The sequence below is a fragment of the Bubalus bubalis genome, chromosome 9 (assembly GCF_019923935.1).
Source record: "Bubalus bubalis isolate 160015118507 breed Murrah chromosome 9, NDDB_SH_1, whole genome shotgun sequence".
NCBI lineage: Eukaryota > Metazoa > Chordata > Mammalia > Artiodactyla > Bovidae > Bubalus > Bubalus bubalis.
The window spans coordinates 95143447-95167853 of NC_059165.1; the positions used below are offsets into that span (position 1 = coordinate 95143447).

Genomic DNA, 24407 nt, shown 5'->3' on the forward strand with positions numbered 1-24407 from the left:
TTGTACCAACAGGGACTATGACCAATACTTTTATAGAGTATAACTTTAAAAATTATGAATCACTCTACTGTATTATCTGCAAGTTATACAATATTATTCATCAACTATACTTCAAAATGGCTTCCCCGGTGGCTCAGATGGTAAAGAATCCGCCAGCAATGCAGGAGACTTGGGTTTGATCCCTGGATTGGGAAGATCCCCTGGAGAAGGAAATGGCAACCCACTCCAGTGTTCTTGCCTGGAGAATTCCCCATGAATACAGGAGTCTGGCAGGCTATAGTCCATGGGGTCGCAGAGAGTCAGACACGACTGAGAGACTAAGAAAAAGCACATACTTCAATTTAAAAAATCTAAAAAAAGAAAGAACCCAAATACTCAAAATGAACCCATAGAAAAAGAAATCACATCTGATTTACCGAAGCAGAGAATGCATGGGAGGAGAAATTGGAGAAAGGTTGCTGAAAGGTACAAATTCTCAGCTTTAAAAAAAGATGCAGAAGGGGTAATGAGTAACATGATGATTGCAGTTAATGTTGCTGTTCACTACAGTGCTGAAGAACTATGTTCAGAGAGTAAATCCTAAGACTCTCATCACACCAAAAAAAAAAACAACAAAACTTAGTGCCAGTTGTTTCAGGAGGGCACATGGCGTTTCCAATAAAGAGACAAATTAGGAATATTTAAAAAAAAAAAAAACTTAAAAAAAAAAACATTTTGAGATGATGAACGTTAAATAAAGAGCTTCCCTGGTGGTTCAGATGGTAAAGAATCTGCCTGCAATGTGGGAGACCGGGGTTTGATCCCTGGGTCGGAAAGATTCCCCTGGAGGAGGGCATGGCTACCCCCTCCAGTATTATGTTAACTAAAATCACTGTGGTAATCATTTCATGATGTAGATGTCACATACACTTCAAACATATACAGTAGCAGCAATTTTAAACATTACCTGGAAAAATAGAACTCTTCCATCAAAAGAAAACTGAATATAGTACTGTATGTCAATGATATCTCATGAAATTAGAAAAAAATTGTTAAGAAAACTGTATATAGTCCTGTATGTCAATGACATCTCATGAAATTAGAAAAAAATTGTTAAAAAAGAAAAAAATTAGAAGTGCAAAAGAGTATACGTGAAAGAGGACAAACCACAAGTGCTTTTTTCCTTTAGAATTATTTTATTCAATCATAAATGTACAACTGCTTCATATAATAATTCTACACGCTAAAATTTAAGGAATAATGTTATTAATGTTTCATTACAGCATACTTCTGACTAATAGCTTTTCAAAAACTGAGAAAAATCTGCAAAAGATTTTTTTAAATGTAACATTTTACAAAGAAATGTTAACAATTTACAAACATTTAACAAAAGGTTTAATGTTAAACAAAATTTAACATTATCAAAGAAGTGACGCTTCTACACTCTGACAAAGATCACTAGAAAAAAGCAATTAAGCTAAGAAACTGCCTCAAAGGCAGTTTCCATACAGTTTTTCCTCTGCAGGAAGGCAATGTTCTTAAATAATTCAATTCATTCACAAATGGCTCTCTGCACCTGCTCTGGTGTCTTCTGCCATATCACTGCATGTTTACTCATAACCTGAAGCTGCCCAGTTACCTCTGGGCTCTCATCCTCCCCTATTTAGACAGTGAAGCCCAGGGCAAACAAGAAGCAGCTCAGTTTCAGCTTCGGCCTCCCAACCCCCACATCCCCCACTGCCTCCTGGACCAGAGTTTCCTTTACCGTATTGAGCCCTCAAGTTCCTGCTACCTAAGTTTCCATTCCTCATCAACTGTAATTAAATTGCTGCTGATAATTTCCAAAGTCATTATTAATTCCACTTCTAACAATTTCCTCCTCCATTGTTGCCATGACCACCTCTGCAGCCTCAATCATGGTTGCCAGATATGGGACTTTCACCACCAGACAGACCCTCTGTCTCTCCCTTTTCCAGCCCCATGATAAGCACCCCTAAATCTAGGACCATTTCCATATGCATCAGATCCTCCCCAGAAGTTACTTTCTCATCCTGATGCTAGTCCCAAATCACTACCATCACCAGGATAAACCCCCAAACCAAAGCGGCCTCCTCCTCCACTTCTAGAACCCTCGAGTTGCTGCATTTCCCATGTCAACAAAGCCTTTGCAACTTTTACATGATGACCATTGATGGTACGGTTTTTCGGCAACACAGTCTTGTCCACAGAATCAAGGTCATCAAAAGTCACAAATCCAAAGCCTCTTTTCTTGCCAGACTGCCTATCAGTAATGATCTCAATGGTACCATTTTTCCATATTTCTCAAAGTAATCTCTAAGATGATGTTCCTTAATATCTTGTTGAATACCAACAGTTTCTTCAGTGTCCAAAGGACACCCCGCTGTCCAGATGCTGCTCTTGGGACACATGTTTGGGTTTAAGCACTCTGCCGTCAATGGAATGGGGTCCAGTGGACATTTCATCCACCTCGGTCATGGAAGAAAAGGCGACAAAACCGCACTGTCTTCCTCTTTGGCTGGAAGGATCCCTCAGGACCACACAGGCTCTAAGTTCTCCCCACTGCTGGTAACAGTTCCTCAGACTTTCTTCTGTGGTTTCAAAGTTCAAAACACCAATAAAGAGTTTATTAATTTGTTCAGCTTCTCTCTTTTGCCTCTTCAAAGCAATTGATTTCTCGGTTTTCTTCATCAGACTGGGTTGCTTCAATCAGATTTCCTATAGCTGAGGGAGATGAGAGAGATCTCAGAGATGAATGCAGACTGGATATGTCCCAGCCCTGTGGTAAGAACCTGTGTTGCCCCAGGAAAATACCTCTAGGAGCGCTTCCACGGTGATCTGGCAATGCTGCCATGGCCTCTCAGCTCCTGCCGCCCTTGAATCAATCCTGAGTACTTTTCCATCTTCCTGCAAAACATTATTTGAACAGAGTGAGCTTTCCAGACCCAGTCATCAAATATTGCCTTTTCTCTTTTAGTTTTCCAATTGTGAACTGTATGTGTATTATCATCTCTTCATTTTATGTTAATTCTCTCACTAAGTTGGATACCCAATGAAGGGAAGAGTAACGTGGACTTTAGTGATTTACCCTGGCATATATACTTACTCACTTTGCCCTTAGAAGGGGCTCAAGATATATTTTGTTGAAAAAAGTATTCGAACTCCAAATATACTTTCTAAAGTTTTCTCAGAAAGTCACTCAACTTCAGTTATACAGTCTTATCACCTCTTTGGTGGGTGACTGCAGTCAACTGTCACTATGGTTTCACATCCTTTCTCTCTTAATCCATTTAAGACTTTAATCATAAAAATCTACTTAAAATGTAAACCTAATCAGTGCACACTTTCTTTTAAAATCCATCATTTCTGTTTCAGAGGGTGTTTTAGAGGAAGAAAATAAAAATATCTTAATCCTGTTGCCCTGCCATAATTACTAACACCACCCCCTTTCAACACCCTATACTCCTCAGTTTGGAACGAAAATCACTTGATCCTCATGTTTACAGAGCACCTATTACATGCCAAGTTGTGGACTAAGATCCATAATTCAGAATTTCACTGAACAAAGTCATCACCCCAATTCATTTAAATCCTGATAAAAGTTTTTTTTTAAAAAAAACTCTAATCCTTGGTTCATCCAAAGCAATTACTTTACACAACAAAGAACAACCACAACATTATCTAAAAAGCTACAAAGTTACAGAACCCAAAACAGAAAATGAATAGTCCTGACTGTACAATGAAAGCCAAAAATGCAATGTACACATTGCTAAGGTAACCTGCAGGGCAATGAATAGCACACAACTGCCCTAGGCAGGGGTGGTTCTGTGATGACCCAGCAGAGCTGGCTGGAAACTTAGCAATTTCAGAGAAAGGGAGGGTGTGTGTATGTGTGTGTACTTATCAATTTCAGAGAAAGGAAGGGAGGGTGTGTGTGTGTGTGTGTGTGTGTGTGGCTCATAGCACGGGGTACTTGACCCTAGAGGTCAGAAGAGGACCCAAACAGGGGTGCATGGCCAGGCTAACAGGGATGGCATCACTGCTGGACTCTGCCGGCCGACAGGTTAGGGCAGGACCAGGCCACCGGATCGGCCCAGGTCGTCTGGGACATGTAAAAACGTGCTCCCAGGCTGGGGCTGTCCGTCCGTCTGAAGCCCCCTGCTCATCCCTGCTGGCTTTGCCAGCTACATGACTCCCAGGAACTAAAGACACTTGGAAGTCTTCCAGCCAGAACACTAGAGGGCACCTTTACAAGCACAACCCCAAACCAGCAACACCCCTGCAGCCGGAGCTCTGCTGCTCGGGGACAGGTGTCAACTGCTGCCCTCACCTTCGGCAGGAGCTGGAGCTGGAGCCGCTCCAGTGGCGGCGGCGGCGGGGGCAGCGGGGTCGCCGGCGCTCGGGGGACCTGCCCCAAGGGGAACGCGACCTGCACCTCCTCACCCTGCGCCAAGTGGGGGAAGGTGGCAGCATTCTCCGGAGAGGGCTCAGTCGCCTGGGGGGTGGCTGGGGCCAGGGGGCCAGCACTGCTGTGGCCGTGATCTGCTGGCCGTCGATTTGCCCTCCGTCCATGTGCTTGAGTGCCTTCGCAGCCTCTTCCGGATTCTCGAACTCCACGTAGGCATGGCCTTGAGACGGATGCGCGCGCATCCTTTCTCTGCGCAGGTCGATCTTTCTAACTCTCCCGAAGGTGGAGAATATTTCCCGGATGTGCTCCCTGGTCACCTTCCGCGTGAGCCTCGCTACGTGCACTTTGGTGGGCTTAGGGGCGGGGCTGCGCCGTCTCCTTTCCTTCTCGTCTGGTCTGGGTGGTTTGGGTTTGGAACCGGACCGCCGCCTGTGGTATCGGGGGCGCCAAGGCCTCGGAGAGCAGGGGGAGCTGCTGGAGCTGGAGTTGCGGGACCCACTGGAGCATCCCGAGCGGCCGGATGCTGAGGGCGAGCTGGAGCCGCGGCTGGAGCCTGAGCGGGACCGAGCCCCTGAGCTGCTGCTACCGCCCGAGGCCCTGCGCCGCTTCCGAGCTTTATCCCTGCCTCGGTCCTTCTCGCCGGACTGCTGGGTGGCGCCTGTATTTTTACAGGGATCCGCGGGCTGCTCGTCAAAGCGCTCTTTGCGTGGGATGGGAGACGGAGTCATCTCGCCTCCGCGCTTCTCAGCCTCAGGAGAGAAAAGGGTTAATAGATTAAAGGCTGTTTCCTACAGTGTGAAGTACAGTAGAATGTTGTGATCATCAATAAAGCCATCACAGCGACGAAGAAAGAGGAGATATGGAGGAAGAGAAGTAAGGAGAAAGAAAAAATGACAGTTATTGATGAAGATATTGGTGAAGGGCAACCCTGTAGCTCAGACGGTAAAGAATCTGTCTGCAATGCTGGAGACCCGGGTTCGATCCCTTGGTCGGGAAGATCCTCTGGAGAAGGGAATGGCAATCCATTCCAGTATTCTTGCCTGGAGAATCCCATGGACAGAGGAGCCTGGAGGGCCACAGTCCATGGAGTCGCAAAGAGTCGAACACGACTGAGCGACCAGCCATAGCCATTTAACTTGATGATACATACGGATCAGAGAGCTGAATTTTTTAAAAAACATTTTATTGTTTACTAAATATTCCCAGAAATACAAGAGCCAATGATGTACTAGCTTATTTTATCCCAACATCAAAGCAGGTTCCAGGTTTTTTAGACAGCATTAGATGTACAAATTGAGCTTCCCTGGGGGCTCAGACGGTAAAGAGTCTGCCTGCAGTGCAGTAGACATTGCCTGCGTGCTCGGTCACTTCAGTGGTGTCCAACTCTTTGCAACCCTATGGACTGTAGCCTGCCAGGCTCCTCTGTCCACGAAATTTTCCAGGCAAGACTACTGGAGTGGATTGCCATGCCCCGCTCCAGGGGATCTTCCGGACCTAGGGGTTGAATGGTGTGTCTTACGCCTCCTGCATTGGCAGGCGGGTTCTCTACCACTAGCAACACCTGGGAAGCAGCAGACATTAAACAAAGAATTATAGGAACATCAGAATACATAAAGGTAATGGATTAATTTGGAAGAGAAATGAGATAAAGTTAGACATAGCATCAGAGGATATCTCAGGTAGAGAAATCAAACTGAGAAAAAAGTAAAGTAGGACACTGTAAAATAACTTTTAAAAGTCACCTTGACCTTGCTGCGAGTAATATAGGCAAGTCACAGTCATAATCCTTAACCCAAGTCCTTGCACCTCCCCTCCTTGTCACCAGGGCCCATGGATGTCCAGTTTTTACTCTCTTCCTTGAAAATAAACCAGGAAGGGCAGACTCTGCTGATGTATCAGATAGATGGCCTGAAACATTCTCTCTTCTTCCAGCTTACCAATGGGATAGTCTAGTCTTTGTAGCTCAGCTAGTTCAGAAAGCAATCTGATTTCCTTTCATGGGAGCACTGCCTCCTCAACCCACATTATAAGCACTATTAATAGGAAGAGAAAGAAATCTGAAACCCAGTATGGCAGAATCTGGGGCAGTATGGACCCATTCTTGCTATGGGGTCATCCTAGGCCTCTGCCTATAGGAAGGACCCTCCCATCAAGTCTCAGAAAGCTTCTCCACCCCACCAGGGACAAGCTAGACCAGTGGTTCTCAGAGTACATCCTTAGACTGTGAGCAGGAGTACCAGTGGTTCTCAGAGTGTGTCCTTAGAGCAGCAGCAATACCTGGGGACTTACTAGAAATGGAGAGTCTCAGGCCTTGCTCCCAGATGCGATGAATCAGAAACTCTTGGGTGGAGCAGCAATCAGAGCTGAATTTAAAAAGAAAGAAAGAAAAATAAAAACCAAGAAAAATAAACTTGTGGGTAAAACATTTTTCAGAGAGAACTATTTAAACAGAGCCCAGGCAAATACTACCTCTACTTCATAGTGATTAAAAAAAAAAAAAATCTGGCTACTTAACCCAAGAAAGCTTCATACACAAACCTATACAAAACCTTGAATATTTCTTAATACTAACACCAAAGAAATAACTTTCAGTAATGTAACACTTTAAGAGCTACTATTTGCTTAATTAAAAAGATTGTACAAAAGGCAAAAGTATATAGATGGACATGAATATGGATTCCAAACTCACCAGAAGAGACTGACTTGAAAATGTGGTCAGTGCAGGTTCCCCCAGTTCAAAGAGCTGTCCACTGACCACTCCTGAGATGCAGACAGCCGGTGCCTCAATGGAAAGTCTGACTTCTGCCTCTGCCTCTCCTTTTATGGGGGAAGAAGGTGGACAACCCAATCAGTGGACAACCCAATCAGTGGACAACCCAATCTAGAGGGCACGCCCTCTCAGATCCAAGTTTTGGAGACATTCCTAAATCTGTGCCCACAAACACAAGAATTTGAGGCTATTGACACAGATAATATTGTAGATGAAAAAACTCAGAGTACAGACAAATACTACTTCTTCTTTATAGTGATCTTGTTTTTTTGTTTTTTGTTTTTTTAAATCTGGCTAATTATCCCAAGAAAGCTTCATACACAAACCTATACAATACCTTGAATATTTCTCAATACTAACACCAAAGAAATAACTTTCAGTAAGGTAACTTTTCATTTTAAAAGCTACTGTTGGCTAAAACAAAGAGATTTTAGAAAAGGCAATTGTAGATGTATACTGTTTAGCCATCAGTATCCATTCCATGCTCACCAGATAAGGCCAGCTTGGAAATCTGGTCTATGCAGGTTCCCCCAATTTCAGGAGCTGTCCTATGACCACTCTTGAGATGCAGTCAGCCTGTGGCTCACTGGAAAGTCCACTAACTTCTGTCTCTGATTTTCCTTTAAAAGGGGAAGAGAGTGGACAATCCAATCAGGGATAACCCAATCTCCAGAGAACACACTGTCTTTCAGATCCAAGGCATTGAAGAGATTCCTAAATCTATGCACACAAACACAAGAATTTGAGATGACTGACACCATCAGATATTATTGTAGATGAAAAAACTTAACACATTTGTGCCTGGTTAGGTATTTGCAGTCTCTACCAACATTGTAATGCTTTCTTTCCCTCAGCTGGGATACATTCTACAAAAATAAGAGTGGAAGTTTCTTTCTGCACTTCATAGTAGCTTTAGAAGGACCAGGATTCCAGGTCTGCTTTAGAACTCACAACCTGCCTCAGCAACAGTGTACATCTTTGTTTCCCTAAGAGAACACTGTGCCTGGAATTTCTTTACTATACCTTGTAACAAACACCAATCTACCTAATGCACCAGAGTAGATGCAGAGAGTCATTTTGTGAATCCATCAGAGTATTTTAGAACATTACCTTACTGTGGGGGCTTACCAGGTGGCGCAGTAGTAAAGAATCCACCTGTCAGTGCAGGAGACACAAAACTTGAGGGTTCCATCCCTGGGTTGGGAAGATCCCCTGGAGAAAGAAATGGCAACCTAATCCAGTATTCTTGCTAGAAAATTCCATGGACAGAGGAGCCTGGCAGACTACAGTCCATGGGATCTGAAAAAGTTGGACATGACCGAGTGTGTGGTGCGTGCATGTGCACGAATGCGCACACACACACACATTCTGAACTTACTTACTGACTGGATATGAAGGGAAAGGACAGAACCAGAGATAACTCTGGTTTGCAGCTCAAGTGGCTGATCAGATAAGTGCCTTTTAAAGGAAAGAGGAAGTCAGGAGAGGTGGCAAATACAATCTTAAGCAATGGGAGTGGGTGTGGGAGTTAGGGCCCAGCCCCTCCACAGAGTTGAGAACTTGGGGATAACTCCACAGTCAGCATCCATGGTTCCACAACGGGACATTCAAACAACTCGTACTGAGTCCAGACTCGATCTGCTGGCCGCGAAACAGGCCGGTTAATGAGAGACTAGGTGCTGCGGCAAGGAGCACAACTTTATTTGTAAAACTTGTGACCTAGAAGACAGAGAATTAATGTCTCAAAATAACCATCCTATCTGGGTCTGAATGCCAAGTTCTTTTGTAGAACAGAGGCAGGGGGAGGTGAGGAAGCAAAGTAAAATGGCCTTTAATCTTGCAAATATCTTCTGGTATAGTCTTAGCGGGGAGATGTGTTAACGTCTTCCTTCCTGCCATCTACAGGGGGACAGGGTCCTGAACTAAGGTGCTTTAGGTCAATACTCAGGCAGAGGGGTGGAGGCAGGGTAAACAGTATCTTTTTAGGGAACGAAAAGGATACAGCTTTAGAACCTTTGCTTCCCATTGGTTTTGTATAGTGTCCTTTTAGTAAACAAAAGCAACCAGAAGCAAAGTTAAGCGTTTAAGTAAAAGAAATAGATCCAACATGGAGTCCGTTCTTCCCTGTAACACAAACACAGGTTGTGTAGTACTGTGGTATGCATTTATTTTAAAAAAATAGGCTTATAAGAGGACCCATACAGTTCAAAGTTGCACTGTTCAAGGGTCAACTGTAGAGACTACGTAAGATTCTATATCAGTTCTATTTTGGGTAGAGTGTTAGTGAAAGTTGCAGAAAACTGGGAGTAGGTATCTTGACTACAGCACAGAATATGAGACCAGAGCCAAATGGAAATGTAGGGTTTAAGATGTGATGCCACCAAAATAAAAGAGCGAAGAGAAAGAAGCAGAGTAGTATGCCTTTATGTTTAAGAGAAGAGAAAGGACTCAAGGGGTAAAGGAGTTTCACAAGGGAGTGAATTAATAGCGGCAGATATTATTGAAATGGAAGTTGAGGACTGAGAAAACAGCATTTCCTCTGTCCTCGGAGTTTTCCAGGCAAGAATACTGGATCGGTTTGCCATTTCGTCCCCCAGGGGATGGTCCCAACCCAGGGATTGAACCCCTGTCTCTTGTGTCTCCTGCATTAGCAAAAGGATTCTTTACCACTGTGCCTGCTGGGAAAGCCCCTTTTGAGTTTATACAACCTCCAGAAGAACAGCACCCCAGCCCTGCAAGGTATTTCCCCCAGAGGACACTGACCCTCAGGTCTCCAAAGCCCACTACACTGTTGTATCAGGCCGGCTGCTTCAGGATGGCTGGGGGAGGGAAGGACAGTGAATTCCAGAAGCGTTTGCTCATTGCCACATTTCATTTCCTGTGCAGTGAGTTCCTTCATCAGAAGCAGCGTGTGGGGGACACCAGGACGATAGATAAGACATCTAGGAACATTGCCTGCGGGGAAGGGGAATCTGTGTCCAGGGTGAATGTCTGTCCCAAAAGAAGGAAGAACCACCCCTTCAATAACCAGATTTGTCCAAATTACCCCTGACACTCAGGGCTGATCATCCCAGGGATTGGTCCGATCCCGAGGACCCTGCCTTGGCTCTCATTATGAATGAAAAATGCCCACCTCACCTTCCTTTGCTACTTTACTCAGTGTAATTTGTTGAAAAATCTGTCTCTTCCCCACTAAATGAGCCTGTCAGCCTTACTGAAGTTCACCTGACCAGATGTTGGAGGAAGTTTGTTGTTTCTTTGTTGTTGTTGTTGTTCTTTACCAGGGCTCTAGGCTTATTTCAATGTTATTTACTCCAGTACCACACTGTTTAATTACTTTGGTGTAACCCTTTTGGGTATTTTGGGATCAGGAAGTTTCATACCTTCAACTTTGATTTGCTCTTTCAGGATTCTTTTGGTTATGCAGGGTGCCTGAGCTTTCAAAACAAATGGTGGGATACATGTTTCTATTTCCACAAAAATGTTATCGGAAGTCCAATAAAGATTGCATTAAGTCTGTAGATCACTTAGTGTAGTATTGACATTCTCATGTATTAAGTCTTCCAATCAATAAAATGGTATGTCTTCCTATTTATATCTCCTTTAATTTATTTCAGCAATACTTTATAGTTTGGGGAATATAATCTTTTGCCTCACTGCTTATGTTTATTCCTAATAATTTATTCCTTTTTGAATTATTTGTGCTTACGGTATATAAAAATAATAATTTTGTGTTTATTTTTTTAGGTATTTTTTTAAATTTTATGTTTTTGTTTTTGTTTGCTTTGCCATGCATGTAGGATCTTAGTTCCCAGACCAGGGACCAGAGTTCGAACCCAGGCCACCTGCTTTGGGAGCTCAGAGTCTTGGCCACTTGACCAGTAGGGAGGTCCCTTGTGTGATGATTTTTTATCCTGCAACTTTGCTGAGTTTATTTTTTGGGTCTAACTGTGTGCATGTGTGTTCCCATGTGTTTGTGCTGTGTCTGAGTGTAATCTAAGCGTTTCTGCATATGACACCATTTCTCTATCAACAGGGATCATTTTCCTTCCTCCTTTGTAATGTAACTGTCTTTTCATAACTTTTTCTTGCTTCTTTGTTTAGCAGGGACTTCCTATGCTAGGTCGACTAGAAGTGGCAAAAGCAGGCATCCCTCTCTGGTTCTTAATCTTATAGAAAATATTTCCAGGCTTTATCAACTAAGATGACAGATGCAGGTTTTTGATGTATGGCCTCTATTCTATTGAAATTTCCTTTTATTCTTCTTCTGCTGGCTGAGTGTCTTTGTTATGAAGGAGTTTCATAATATTATTAGCTATTACACTGATTGGTTTTCATACACTGGACCATCCTTTTAGGTCCCAGGAATAAATCTCATTTGTCTGTCGTTCAGAATCCATTTAATGTGTTGCTACGTTCAGTTTGCTAGTATGTGTTAAAGATTTTTCTACTAGTACTCAAGAGTATATGCATCTAATTGCGTTCTCTTTTTGTATTGTCTGTTTCTGGCTTTGGTAAAAGGGTAATACTGACCTCATGGAATGAGTTAGAGTTCTCTCCTCTTCAGTTTTTTGGGGAGCATTTTAGAATCAGTATTGTTAAGTAATTTTTTATGTTTGGTAGAAATCAACAGTGAAACCATGTGGTACAGGCTGTGCTTTATAGGACTTTTTGGATTATTGATTCCATAGTCTTACAGGTTATAGGTCTATTCAGATTTTCTACTTCTTCTTGATTCAGTTTTGGGAGCAGCTTTTCCAGAAATTTGTCCATTTTGTCTGGATTATCTAATCTGTTGATGTACAGCTGTACATAGTATTTTCTTCAAATCCTTTTTCCTATAAATTCAGCAGTAATGCCCACAAATCCATTTCTTATTTTGAGTAACTGAATCTTCTCTCCTTTTTCACAGTCAGTGTATTTGAAGTTTGTCATTTTTGTGGATCTTTGCAAAGAACAAACTGTTGATTTTCCTTCTTATTTTTCTCTCCTCTCTTTTATTCTGCTGTCCGTACAATCTGTATCATTTCATGCTCTGTGATAGATGTGAATTTAGGTTTTATTATATTCTCTAACACTTCATGGTATAAAATTAGGTTGCTAATAGATTTCAAATTGTATTTGAGATAAAGAAAGTGGCTTTCTTAATTATATATGCCAAGATCAGTAATTGATGAACAAATTTACTTTCTTGCTAAAGCATCAGTTGCAATTATTATGAAGAGTCCTAAGATGATTTCAGACCAGCTTGTTTCTAACCCTGCCATGTCCCAGCTTGTCTAACCCGGGTGACATAACCACTATAAGCTCCATGCAGGGACGTCAATCATGGACACAGGAGGGCAGAGCCCTCAGTGTCGGGATGGGCTCGTCTCCCCCACACCTCCCTCTCTGTTTCCAAGCCCTGAAGCCTGAGAGTCACAGACTATGATGCAATCACAGAGGGAAGGGGAAAAACATGTTCATGGTAATTGCTTTTCACCAGGACTGAGGGAGGCAGGTGCAGAGCCCCAGGACAGGAGCCTCCCCAGAGCTCCTCCATGGGACTGACATGAAGCACTAAAAAGAAGGGGAAGGCAGGCTTCTCGCGTCACGGGGACACCGAGGGTGAGGTCTCAGCACTGTGACCCCCTTATACACACCTGCTCTCTGATTCTAAGTGTGCCCTGGTCTGGCACACCAGCCTGGCACACGCCCTGCAGTTCTCACAGGCTGAGAGACAGAGCAGCAGTGGCCTGTGCTGCGCTGGTGTGAGGGGAAGTTTTCCCTTCTGAGAGCAGAGCCTACAGACTTGCTCCTGAGGCAGCTTCTTCCCAGCTCAGCTTAGACACAGGGTTTTGTCTCCCTGTTGCACAGACCCTGCCATGTCCTTTCTGATTTGTCTTTTCCTCCTCCTGCATTTCTTATACACAGTATGTGAGCTGTATTATGGACATTGTTTGCGATTCCAGAAGCCAAGAGTCTGTAGAGATGGGGACCTAGTGATGGGGTGGATTTTTTCCTCTTTACGAGTTGTACCAGGAATCAGACACATTTCGGCTCTCTTTTGTGGGCAGCCAAAAGCAAGAGGCGAACAACAGGTAAGTAAGTTCTTGTTTACACGTGCACATGGGTGTGTGTGTGTGTGTCCATTTAATCCCACAGAGAAGATGCTAAGGTGTGCACAGAAATTGCAGAATTGTAGGCTGACACCCCCTCACTGGTGCTTTCCCCGTGGCGCTGGTGGTAAAGAATCCACCTGCGAAAGCAGGCGATCCAAGAGACGAGTGTTTGATCCTTGGGTTGGGAAGATCCCTTGGAGTAGGAAATGGCAATCCACTCCAGTATTCTTGTCTGGAGAATTCCATGGACAGAGGAGCCTGGTGGCTATAGTCTATGGAGACGCAGAGTCAGATATGACTGAGCAACTAGGATCAGATTCTCATTGTGATCTTCTTTATCTCTTTTTTACCTTAATTTTTTTCTCCCCACTCCCTTCAAGACAGAGGAGAGAGTTAGACAACTTATGTGTCAGCTCCATGAGCCTATTCTCGATGATCATTCCCCAGAGGTCTCAAAACTAGTAAACCTGCTGGGACTCCAGCCCCTGCTGTTGTCAGACCCTCTGACTGAGGCACACCATCCCTTGAGTCACTGATCCCCTGGTCTGAGGTCACACTTAGGAGAAAGTGGCGCTCACTTCTGACAGGGACATTGCTGAAGTGTGCACCCCTGGAGACCCTAAGTTCCTTAAATCCACAACCCTTAAACATTATGACCCACTGGACATCAGTCATCATGTAACCTTAAAATGAATGAGATATTCAGCCCACTATTCTGAAGGCCAAACAAGAAAAGGGGATACCATTTCAGACCAGGTTAATGCCCTTCACTTTTTATCCATTGCACTAATTTCTCCAGGAAAAAAATGAGAACACTGCCTTAAAATCTGGACTTTATCCAACTGTGAAGCAAGCGTGTCTCTGGTTTCGTTCCAACAACGATGCCTAACAAGGGATTTCCTTCAAACCGCCTGTGTGCTGTTTATGCTTTGTTGGTTGAAGGAATCGCTAGTGCCTCTGAAACATTTAACATGTCTAGGCTTCCCTCATAGCTCAGTTGGTAAAGAATCCACATGCAATGCAGAAGACCCCAGTTCAATTCCTGGGTTGGGAAGATCCCCTGGAGAAGGGATTGGCTACCCACTCCAGTATTCTTGGGCTTTCCTTGTGGCTTAGCTGGCAAAGAATCCGCCCGCAATGCGGGAGACCTGGGTTTGATACCTACGTTGGGAAGATTCCCCTGGAGAAGGGAAAGGCTACCCACTCCAGTATTCTGGCCTGGAGAATTCCAGGGTCTCAAAGAGTCTGAGTGACTTTCATTTTCACTTTGCATGTCCTCGGAAAAGTAAAGGGATGTGTAGGAACTCCACACTTTGTTTCCACGAGTTGTTTCCATCTGTACTAATTCCTTCTGGAATTTTAAATCTGTAGTGGTTTTGGCAGGTGCTCTTGAGCTGGAGGGCTATGACCTCTGGGGTTAGAATTTCAGTCTTTCCAGAGTTTTATCTGTGTGAGGACATTTGTGTGTCCAATCTTTGTCCGTTCCAGCTGTCCCATTTCATGTTTTGTTTCCTCTTGGTTTCCTTCCATAACTTTAAAAGTAAGACATGGAATATTTTATGGAAATTATTTCAGGCACATACGTTGTCTAGTTTGGCGAAAGCTACGGATCACTTGCCTTAGTTAGGGTGTCAGAAAGTGACTATCAGGGGATGAAGTAGACCCTCTGATCTCAGGCCCCGTGAGGGGAAAGAGGGAAACTGTTTTCTCCTTGAGGCCAGTGTTGAGGGTAAGGCGGTGGGAGTCTTATTAACATCAAAGGCTGGAGGTCAAACTTTGTTCCCTTCCTCCTGTACTGGAAGCCAGAGAAATTTCTGGCCATCTCCATTTGGGACAGAAGAGCTGGAGGCATTATGTGATTGTCAAAGTTATTCCTAAAAGTCTCTGGGTTAGTCCATGATTGCATATGGTCAACTTCATTCTGTAAACACATTTTCATACCTAACAGTGTATCATGGATGTAATTTAAGTAAATGTATATCTACATGAGTATTATTGAATGTCTACAGAAGTCATGTCATATACATATGGCAACACTTTAGCCATTGTGATTAATGTTATATGACAATAGACATGTGATAATTAATCCTTCTTAACAAGCTTGGGCATTTCTCTTATTGAGGTAATTGAAAAACTGCTGGGTCAAAACACAGGCACATTCATATAGCTCTTGGTGTGTGTGGTGTGTGGTCAAGGACCTGCTGGGAAACTAGCACTTCACAAGCCAGCCAGCAGAGGGCAGGGTCATCCTTCTTCTGTGTTATGGGTGATTAGTAGCTCAGTCCTGTCCCACTCTTTGTGACCCCTTGAACTGTAGCCCGCCAGGCTCCTCTGTACGTGGGATTCTCCAGGCAAGAATACTGAAGTGAGTTGCAATGCCCTCCTCCAGGAGGTCTTCCCAACCCAGGGATGGAACCCTTTTCCCACATTTTTACCAACTGAATATTCTATTTTGAACTTGGCTTCCTCAGTGACTCAGTGGTAAAGAGTCAGCCTGTAATGCAGGAGACTTGGAGACGTGGGTTCATTCCTGAGTCAAGAAGACCCCTTGGAGAAGGAAATGGCATCCCACTCCAGTATTCTCACTTGGAGATTTCCATGGTCAGAGGAACCTGGCAGGGTCCAGTCCATGGGGTTGCAGAGAGTCAGACACAACTGAGTGTGTGTTCTGCATCACATGAGAGGCACAAATATAAAGCCATTTTAAATTATTTTAAGGCCATTATTTTAACATGCACATCTTTACTAATTAGAGTCACAGTATTGTTACCTATTGTTTCAGGACATTCTACCGATTTGTAAAGGCGTTTGTATGATCATAGCCTTTATCTTTAATGATATTTCTACAGAGTATTATTCTGTTGCTAATTTATTTTTTTTTACAAAAACTATTTTTGTGCTATGCTGGGTCTTCATCGTGGTATGTGGGCTTTCTTAGCTCCCAGACCAGGGATTGAACTCATGTTCCCTTAATTGGAAAGTAAATAATTCCATGATTTGCATAACAATTACCTGAGTCCACTGTGGGATGTTTGACCATCATTTATCCTCAGTCTGTTTTGCCATTTAATCCTGTGTTGATGTGGAGAATTCAAAAAGTATGAACTCCTCAGACTTTGCAGTTAATTTTTTTTTAATTTTTCCACTTCTGCTTTACTTTTCATCTAACTCTAGAATTTATCTGTATCCATCTATACTGAATTTTTAAAAATAAATGCAATGCTTCATGGAGAGATAATTCACTCAAAAAAATTCAGCCTCATATAGTGTACAGTTCAGTGATTTTTGCACACTCACAGAGGTGTGCAACCCTCACTCCTATCTAATTTTAGAATATTTGTGTCACCCGAAAATGCAATTTCATGGTCATCATTAATTTCTTTCCATTTTCATCTGCTGTCAACACACATTGATAATCTACTGTCTCTTTAGATTTTCCAATTCTGGAAGTTTCATATAAACAGGATTATGTAAACGTGACCTTTTGTGAGTGGCTTCTCTCACTTAGTTTCTTTATTGATTATCTGTCTGGATGATCTATTCACTGTTGAAAGTGGGATTGAATTGTTGTCTATTTCATTCCCTTATGATCTGCTAGTATTTGCTTAATACTTAATGCTTCCATGAAGTAGGATGTTAAGTAGTGAGTTTTTCATACATGTGCTTTATCAAGTTGAGGGAATCCCCTCTATTCCCAGTTTGCTGAGGTTTTGTTAGGAATGGATGTTAGGTTATTTGCTCTACATTGTTTGCAGTTATATGACTTTCTAAAATTCAAGTACAGTGATTTACAATATTGTGTTATTTTCAGGTGTTGCACTGTGGATAGTGTGGGCATTTTAACAATATTAACTCTTCCGGTCAAGAGTATGGGAAATCTTTCCATTTCTTTACATCATCTTTGGTTTCCACACCCAGTGTTTTATAGTTTTCAGCATTCAGGTCTTTCATCTCTTTTCTTAAGTTTATTCCAACTATTTGTGTGTGTGTGTGTGTGTGTGTTTATTTAAATTTATTTTTATTTTTTTAAATTTATTTCTAATTGAAGAATAATTGCTTTACATTATTGTGTTGGTTTCTGCCATACATCAACACGAGTCAGCCATAGGTACACATGTCCCCTCCCTCTTGAACCTCCCTCCCACCTCCCATCCCATCTTAAGAGCCCTCTAGGCAATGCACCCCGCTCCAGTACTCTTGCCTGGAAAATCCCATGGATGGAGGAGCCTGGTAGGCTGCAGTCCATGGAGTCGCTAAGAGTGGGACATGACTGAGCGACTTCCCTTTCACTTTTCACTTTCATGCATCGGAGAAGGAAATGGCAACCCACTCCAGTGTTCTTGCCTGGAGAATCCCAGGGAAGGGGGACCCTGGTGGGCTGCCGTCTCTGGGGTCACACAGAGTCGGACACGACTGAAGCGACTTAGCAGCAGCAGCAGCAGGTTGTCACAGAGCACTGGTTTGAGCTCCCTGAGTGATAGAGCAAATTCCCACTGGCTATCTATGTATATGTTTCCGTGCTACTCTCTTTGTTCGTTCCACTCACTCCTTCCCCTGCTGTGTCCGCAAGTCTCTTCTCCATGTTTGCATCTCCACTGCTGCCCTGCAGATGAATTCATCAGTACCATTTTTCTAGATTCCATGTAAATGGGATGTATTTTTTTTTACTTTGTCTTTCTGATACTTCATTATTAGCATAAACAAATGCAGCAGATTTCTGCATATTAATATTATATCTTGCACTCTTGCTGAATTCATTGATTAGTTCTAAGGATTTTTGTGTGGAGGATTTATGGCTCTGCATCGTGTATCATGTCATCTCCAAATAGACAGTTTTACCTCTTCCCTTACAATTTGGATACATTTCAGTTCTCCAAAGGATAAATGGATAAGCAATGAAGCAAGATTCAGTCATTAAAAGAAAAGAATTATTGGTATACATATAAGCTTTAAAAATGTTATGCTAAGTGAAAGAAACTAGACACAAAAGGGGAAATATTATACAATTTCTTCCATAAAAAATGTCAGAAACAGGCAGATCTATAGACAGAATGTAGATTCATGACTGGCAGGGATTGTGTTTAGGGAGAAATGGGGAGTGACTGTTTAACTCCCACGGGTTTTTTGCGATGATGAAAATATTCTGGCGTTAGACAGTGCTGATGATTGCACATTCCATATGTCCTAAAACCCACTAAATTGTCCCCTTTGAAATGGTGAGTCGTATGTTACGTGAATTGTACCTCAAAAGTGAAAGCGTTCACTATTGCCCACAACAAAGTGAGAAAAGCTCCTGTGGTTCAAGGATTAAAAGCCTAAATCAACATTCCATTAATGCTCTATGAGTTGTAGATTTCAATTTTCTCCCATGGTGAGCATGTTTCACCTATTGTCATCAGACAGTCATCAGTTCACTCAGTCGTGTCTGACTGTGCAACCCCATGGACTGCAGCACACTAGGCTTCCCTGTCCTTCACTATTTCCTGGAACTTGCTGAAACTCATGTCCATCAGGTTGGTGATGCCATGCAACCATCTCATCCTCTGTCATCCCCTTCTCCTCCTGCCTTCAGTCTTTCCCAGCATCAGGGTCTTCTCCAATGAGTCAATTCCTCACACCAGGTGGCCAAAGTATTGGAGTTTCATTTTCAGCATCAGTCCTTCCAATGAATATTCAGGACTGATTTCCTTTAGGATTGAGTCGTTTGACCTCCTTGCAGTCCGAGGGACTCTCAAAGTCTTCTCCAGCACCACAGTTCAAAAGCATCAAAGATGACAAACACTACTCTCAGAACTGGACTGCATTTTGAATGGCAACTTGACCAATTAGCTTAGAATTCAGCCTCTTGTCTAGCCAGGTCCCATGTGTTGTGTGTGTCAGTCACTCAGTCATGTCCCAGTCTTTGCAACCCCATGGACTGTAGCCCACCAGGCTCTTCTGTCCATGGGATTCTCCAGGCAAGAATACTGAAGTGGGTTGCCATTCCCTTCTCCAGGGGATTTTCCCTACCCAGGGATTGAACCCTGGTCTCCTGCATTGTATACAGATTCCTTACCAGCTGAGCCACCATGGAATCCAGTCAGACAGTCATATTCTTGATCAAAAACATCCAACTGCAGGATGAGAAAAAAAAATTCCATGTTGTACCTTTTTAAGAATATGGACATTTCCTTTCAGAAGCCACAAGCAGACTTTATGGATCAGGTTTACCAAAACTTATAACAAAGGCAAGGCCTTGAACAGTGTCTGGACTGTCTTCAATTCCTTCTCTCCTTGTTTTCAGGATGAGAGGAAAAGTTCATGTCACTGGAGACCAAGAGATGATAAACACCCAAACAAAATTCAGCTTCTACCAACAAGAAAGCTTGAGTTTGGGGAGGTGGGGAAGTGCTTGCTTTGTAAGTATAGCCCTTCCATCTCTAATTTGAATACACTTTACATTTCCCAATCTTTCTTCTCCTCTAGCTTCACCCATTCCTGTATAAAATTCAATTTAGAAACAGTCCTGGGGAGCACATGTCCTTGGAAGAGAAGTCATGTGGTGCAGTATGATATCCTGAATGCTGTGAGTTTTCCAGGTGGTCTTGGGCTCCTGATTAAAGTGGGAGAGTTTGGCTCCACTAGTCTATATAATCAAGGCTTGGTGATCAAGGAAGAGATGATAGAATGGCCTATTGGATTTAAAGAGGTATGAGATCTTTTCAAGATGAGATGTACACATTGTAAAACTATCAGAGAGTCCTCATATGAGATTATGTGTGCACCCATTAAGTCAGCACTAAACTCATCCTTTGATTGCAAAATCTTGATTTTATACTACATAGCCTACAGGTGTTCTGAGCCAATGTCCAGCAGGAGCAGATTTGTATAGGTGATTATTATTTCTTCTTCCAGTTTTATTGAGATAGAAATGGCATACAGCACCGTATTTTAAGGGGTACAGCATATTTGTTATATACATCATGAAATAGTTACCTCCATAAGGTTAGTGAACATCCATTATCTCATGTAGATACATAATCAAAGAATTTTTTTCCTTGTGATGAGAACATTTAGGATTTACTCTTTTAACAACTTTCATGTATAACAGCGTTAATTTTTTTTGTTGTTGTATTGTACAGTACATCCCTAGTTTTCTTATAACTGGAAGTTTGTATCTTGTAACAGTCTTCATCCAATTGCACCCCTCAACCTGCTGCTGGTAACCATAAATCTGAACTCTCTTATGAGTTTGTTTTTGAATATTTGGCTTATCATGTTAACTTTCCCTTTTTTAGTTCTTGTTATATAACATTATGATTCTTTCTATACATTTGAAAATGGTCACCGCTATAGTTTGGATATATCACCATACAAAGATATTACAGAGCTGTTGACTATATTCCTCAGACTGTACATCTCATACCCATGACATTTATTTTGCAACTGGAAGTTTGTACCTTCTAATCTTCCCCACCTGTTTCTGTTTTCCCCCCAGCTTCTTCCCCTCTGGCAACCACCTTTTTGTTTCCTGTGAGTCTGGTTTTTTTGTTTTGATGGTCATTTATTCGTTAAACATACATGTGAAATCATGCAGTTGTTGTCTTTTTCTGTCTGAGTCACTACATTTAGCATAATACCTCCTAGGTCCCCATGTTGCCACAAATGGTAAGATTTCATTCTTTATTATGATAGAGTAATATTCCAGTGTGTGTGTAGCCAGAGCTACAGCTTAGGATTCAGAAAAATTCTACAAGGCAGGCCAATGTGCTGCTTTGCTTGTGCTTTTTGTCCAAGAGACACATTTCCAACCACACAGGTATAAAAACTTAATCACCCAATGATAACTTCATCACTGTCCCCCTTCTCCTTAAAAAGGAGACCAAGGGCATAGGCAGAATCATTGTGCACCAGCTTCTCAATTCATGTCTTTATTCATTATTGGATCTACACATTTTATTGTGGTAAATATATATAAATTTTACCATTTTAATCAGTCTTATGTGTAGAAGTCAGTGCTACATTGCAATGGTTGTGCAATCATTTCCACTACCATGTACAGAAATCTATCATTATTAAATTCTATAGACATTAAAAAGTAACTCCCCTATACTCTTTCCCAGAAGTCCCTTGTGAGCATTCTTCCACCTCCTTTGTCTACGAACTTGTTTATTCCTCAGCACCTCGTGTGAGTAGAACCATACAGTGTTTGTTCTTTGGGGTCTGACTTATTTCACTTCCCGTAACATTTTCAAGATTCATCCACTTTGCAGCATGTGTTAGACAATTTCATTAATTTTAAAGGTTGAATAGTGCTTCATTGCATATAGATACCACCTTTTATCATTTATCCTTCAGTGGACATTTGGGCTGCTTCCCTCCTTTAGGTTATCATAACATTGATAAGAGTAGTGTACAAATATCTACTTAAGGCACTGCCTTCATATCTTTTGGGTACATTATCAATATTTAGAAGGGGGATATCTTATGGTAATGTTATGTGTAATTTTTTGAGAAACTAACATACTGCTTTTCACTTCAGCTATACCATTTTATACTCCTTCTAGTAATGTATGAAGATTCCAATTATTTAACATCCTTAGTGACAGTTGTTATTTTAACTATTATTTTGTAAAAGAATAGCCATCCTAGGGGTATAATGTGGTTATCTCATGATTTAGTTTGCATTTTGTAACACATATTGGTTTTGAGCATATTTTTATGTATTTAATACCCATTTGTATATCTTCTTTGGAGACATGTCTACACACCTCCTTTGTTCATAGTTTAATTGGGTTGTATTTTTGTTGTGTGGGTTTGTAGAAGCACCAACACACCCCCATAGTCAAGGCCAACAACTGGGCTCTCAGCCATGTCCTGCTCATCTCCCTCCTCCTGTGCTTCCTCTGCTCCTTACTCTTCATCAATCATCCCCACACAGCCACCTGCGTCCTCCAACAGATCACATTTGAAGCTGTGTTCACTGTGGCTATGGCCACTGTTTTAGCCAAAACCCTGACTGTGATCCTGGCATTCAAGGCCAGGAAACCAGGAAGAACCATGAGGCGGTTGCTGGTAACAAGACCTGCTATGTCTCTCCCATGTACTCCATGATCCAGGTGATCATCTGTGGAGTCTGGCTGGGAGCCTCTCCCCCTTTCCTTGAGATGGACACTCACTCTGAGCCCAAGGAGCTCCTCATCGTGTGCAACAAGGGCTCGGTCACTGCCTTCTACTGTGTCCTGGGCTACCTGGGCTCCTTAGCCCTGGGGACCTTCTTGGCTTTCCTGGCCAGGAACGTGCCTGACACCTTCAGGGAAGCCAATTTCCTGACCTTCAGCATGCTGGTGCTTCTCAGTGTCTGCTCACCTTCCTCCCTATCTGCCACAGCACCAAGGGCAAGGTCATGGTGGCCATGGAGATCATCTCCATCTTGGCCTCGGGTGCTGGGCTCCTAGGCTGTATCTTTGCCCCAAAGTGCTATACCCTCCTAAGACTAGAGAACTCTCTGAAAGGTTTAAAGTATCAAACAGATTCTAAGAGAAATCTGCATTCAGGTTTTATCTCATAGTAAGTTGCTATTACACTTGGCTTTTGAACAGTATACCAGATAGATACTATTCATTCCAATAATAGAAAGCAGTAAGCTGCTATTAGCAGTATACCAGATAGATATTTCTTATTCATTCCAATAATACCATCAGAATTGCTTTACATCTATTTTGCAGAGGATCTGTTTTCTCTTTTTAAAAGTCTCAGTCATTTAGAGTTATGGATAGATGTTCTATCTCAGATTAATGGCTCCTCAAAGCTCCCGCTACTGAATCTAGCTGGGTCCTCCGTCATTAAGTATACAGTAAGTACATCCTTATTGTTTCTTCCATTCCTGTATCCAGAAAGTTCATTTTCTCTGTAAAAACATTTCAGGCCACCCTTTACTGTATTATGTCTGACAAGAGGAAAGATTTCTATTAGGAGAAAATACTGAAGGTATACATGCTTTTCACACATTAGTGCAATTCATTCAGAGATTTTTATTGAAAATAAAATTTTAACTGAAAAATAATTTTTTTCTGAATGCAGAAAGTAGCCAGTGAAAAATACTGGTAGCTATGGCGGATTCATGTTGATGTTTGACAGAAAACAACAAAATCCTGTAAAGCAATTATCCTTCAATTAAAAAATTAAATTTTTAAAATTACTGGTACTATATTTTTTTCATTCAAATCATAATTTTGCAATTTACTTAAAATAGAAACTTAATCTTAACTTCTGAGTTTCCAAATAAACATGGGCTTTTTCTGGAGTCTCTACATTTTCAGTTTGTTCAGTTTTTTTCTCCAATAATGAACTTCTGAGAAATATTTTGGTATGTTACTTTTTCCCACATCCTCTCTCATTTTATCCCCCCATAAAAGTTATTTCTCTTTGAGTAAATTCCTTTCCTTGTAATTCTGAGAATCAGCATCTCTAATTTCTAAAAATTATACTATGTTTCTATCTATATCATACTGAGTTATTTGTCTTAAAGAAAATGAGCTCATTAAAATGTTTTAATCATGGATAAAGATGATATTCTCTATTTAATGAGGAATTTTATTTCCTCTCAATGCTATTTCTTTTTCTCTGTTGTTCAGTTGCTATGTCTGACTCTTTGGGACCCCATGGACTGCAGCATACCAGGCTTCCCTGTCCTTCACCATCTTCTGGAGTTTGTTCAAATTCCTGGGTCCATTGAGTCGTGATGCCATCCAACCATTTCATCCTCTGCACCTCCCTTCTCTTTTTGCCTTTGATTTTTCCTAGCATCAGGGTCTTCTCCAGTGAGTCTGCTCTTTGTATCAGGTGACCAAAGTATCAGAGCTTCAGCATCAATCCTTCCAATGAATATTCAGGATTGATTTCCTTTAGGATTCACTGGTTGGATCTCCTTTGCTGTCCAAGGGACTCCCAAGAGTCTTCTCCAGCACCACAATTCAAAAGCATCAATTCTTTGGCACTCAGTCTTCTTTCCAGTCCAACTCTCACATACTTACATGACTACTGGAAAAACGATAGCTTTGACTATATGGATTTTTTTTTTTTTTTTGCAGAGCCACGTCTCTTTTTAATATGCTGTCTATGTTTGTCATAGCTTTTCTTCCAAGAGGAA

At 42.1% G+C, this 24407-nt stretch overlaps 1 protein-coding gene and 1 pseudogene across 3 annotated transcripts; both read right to left on the reverse strand.

The window, feature by feature from the left end:
• Positions 1-1155: 1155 nt before the first annotated feature.
• On the reverse strand, positions 1156-2688 carry LOC112586976 (annotated as a pseudogene).
• LOC102392039 (RNA-binding protein with serine-rich domain 1-like) lies at positions 2678-7775 on the reverse strand. 3 transcript variants are annotated; one of them, XM_025293452.3, is made up of 6 exons: positions 7665-7775; positions 7095-7222; positions 6695-6768; positions 4328-5154; positions 2812-2904; positions 2678-2721 (listed from the first exon to the last, which is right to left on the reverse strand). In XM_025293452.3, exons 4-5 carry the CDS (start codon positions 5131-5133, stop codon positions 2814-2816), a joined length of 897 nt encoding a protein of 298 aa, XP_025149237.2. In that variant the 5' UTR covers positions 5134-5154; positions 6695-6768; positions 7095-7222; positions 7665-7775; the 3' UTR covers positions 2678-2721; positions 2812-2813. The 3 variants fall into 3 exon arrangements, 1 of the variants encoding a protein (XP_025149237.2); XR_006553524.2 differs by lacking the exons at positions 2678-2721; positions 2812-2904; positions 4328-5154 and adding exons at positions 5572-5966; positions 6148-6438; XR_006553523.2 differs by lacking the exons at positions 2678-2721; positions 2812-2904; positions 4328-5154 and adding an exon at positions 5572-5966.
• Positions 7776-24407: the final 16632 nt, after the last annotated feature.

What these genes read in the sequence shown, in the direction of transcription:
- LOC102392039 (XM_025293452.3), bottom strand. Translation starts at nt 5,133, where the DNA reads ATGACTCCGTCTCCCATCCCACGCAAAGAGCGCTTTGACGAGCAGCCC. An exon ending in AGCTCCAGCTCCTGCCGAAG is followed by an intron (nt 2,905 to 4,327) that starts GTGAGGGCAGCA and finishes AATGTTTTGCAG; the next exon opens with GAAGATGGAAAAGTACTCAG.